This window comes from Fulmarus glacialis, unplaced genomic scaffold (assembly GCF_000690835.1).
Source record: "Fulmarus glacialis isolate BGI_N327 unplaced genomic scaffold, ASM69083v1 scaffold22301, whole genome shotgun sequence".
Lineage (NCBI taxonomy): Eukaryota > Metazoa > Chordata > Aves > Procellariiformes > Procellariidae > Fulmarus > Fulmarus glacialis.
In genome coordinates, this window is record NW_009192405.1 from 2,866 (window position 1) to 3,549 (window position 684).

At 53.1% G+C, this 684-nt stretch overlaps 1 protein-coding gene across 1 annotated transcript in view; it reads right to left on the minus strand.

Moving 5' to 3' along the window:
* The window catches only part of MECR (mitochondrial trans-2-enoyl-CoA reductase), a 5,041-nt gene that overhangs the window by 1,507 nt on the left and 2,850 nt on the right, over window positions 1-684 (minus strand). Inside the window, exon 6 of the mRNA XM_009587065.1 lies at window positions 364-437. Within this exon, the coding sequence (XP_009585360.1) occupies window positions 364-437 (74 nt within the window). The remainder of the gene's footprint in view (window positions 1-363; window positions 438-684) is intronic.

The window sequence follows — 684 nt, forward strand, 5'->3', positions numbered from 1 at the left end:
CTCAGACTCCACCTTCCAGAGCTCCTCTCTCACTCCCATGCACCATTAGCTGAATTTGCAGCTAAACACACCAGTTATACCTGGCCAGGACCTGGTGGACCTTCATAACTGAACCTCAACTGCCTCCAGCCACCGGCAGCGTTTGAGACACGAGGTGATGATGGGTTAACTTTAAGTCCACCGCTATTTTCCAAAACCACTTCTTTTCCACTCATCTCCCCTCACCAAAACTTCAGTGATGACCAACATCAGCTAACAACATCTCCGGCCACCTCTTGCACTCCAGGGCCTCTGGAGCAGGACCCTCCGGTGCCGGCTGCCCGCCCCGAGCCTGTTCCCAAGCCACCACCCAGCCAAACTTACTGCAGGTGCCGCATCATCTCCGTAGTGCTTTTGCCTCCAACGCAGTTCAGGGCGAGCCGGGGCTTCGGGATGCTCTGCAAGAGTTTATTAAGAAGGTTCCCAAATTTTAGGGCTCCTTTTGAGGATGGGACCACGGTTCTTGATGGAGCAACTGCCTTAACCTCAACATTTACCTGGGGGAAGCTAAGAGTCAGAGAGCTAAAATCTATGATCTGGCCCTTGGGGTAGCAGCAAAAGCCCTCAATTTCTGGGGCTAAATCCTGATCTAGAGAGAGAGATTTGTCCTTCCCACCATCCCCACATCTTTCCCCGCAGCGCTGA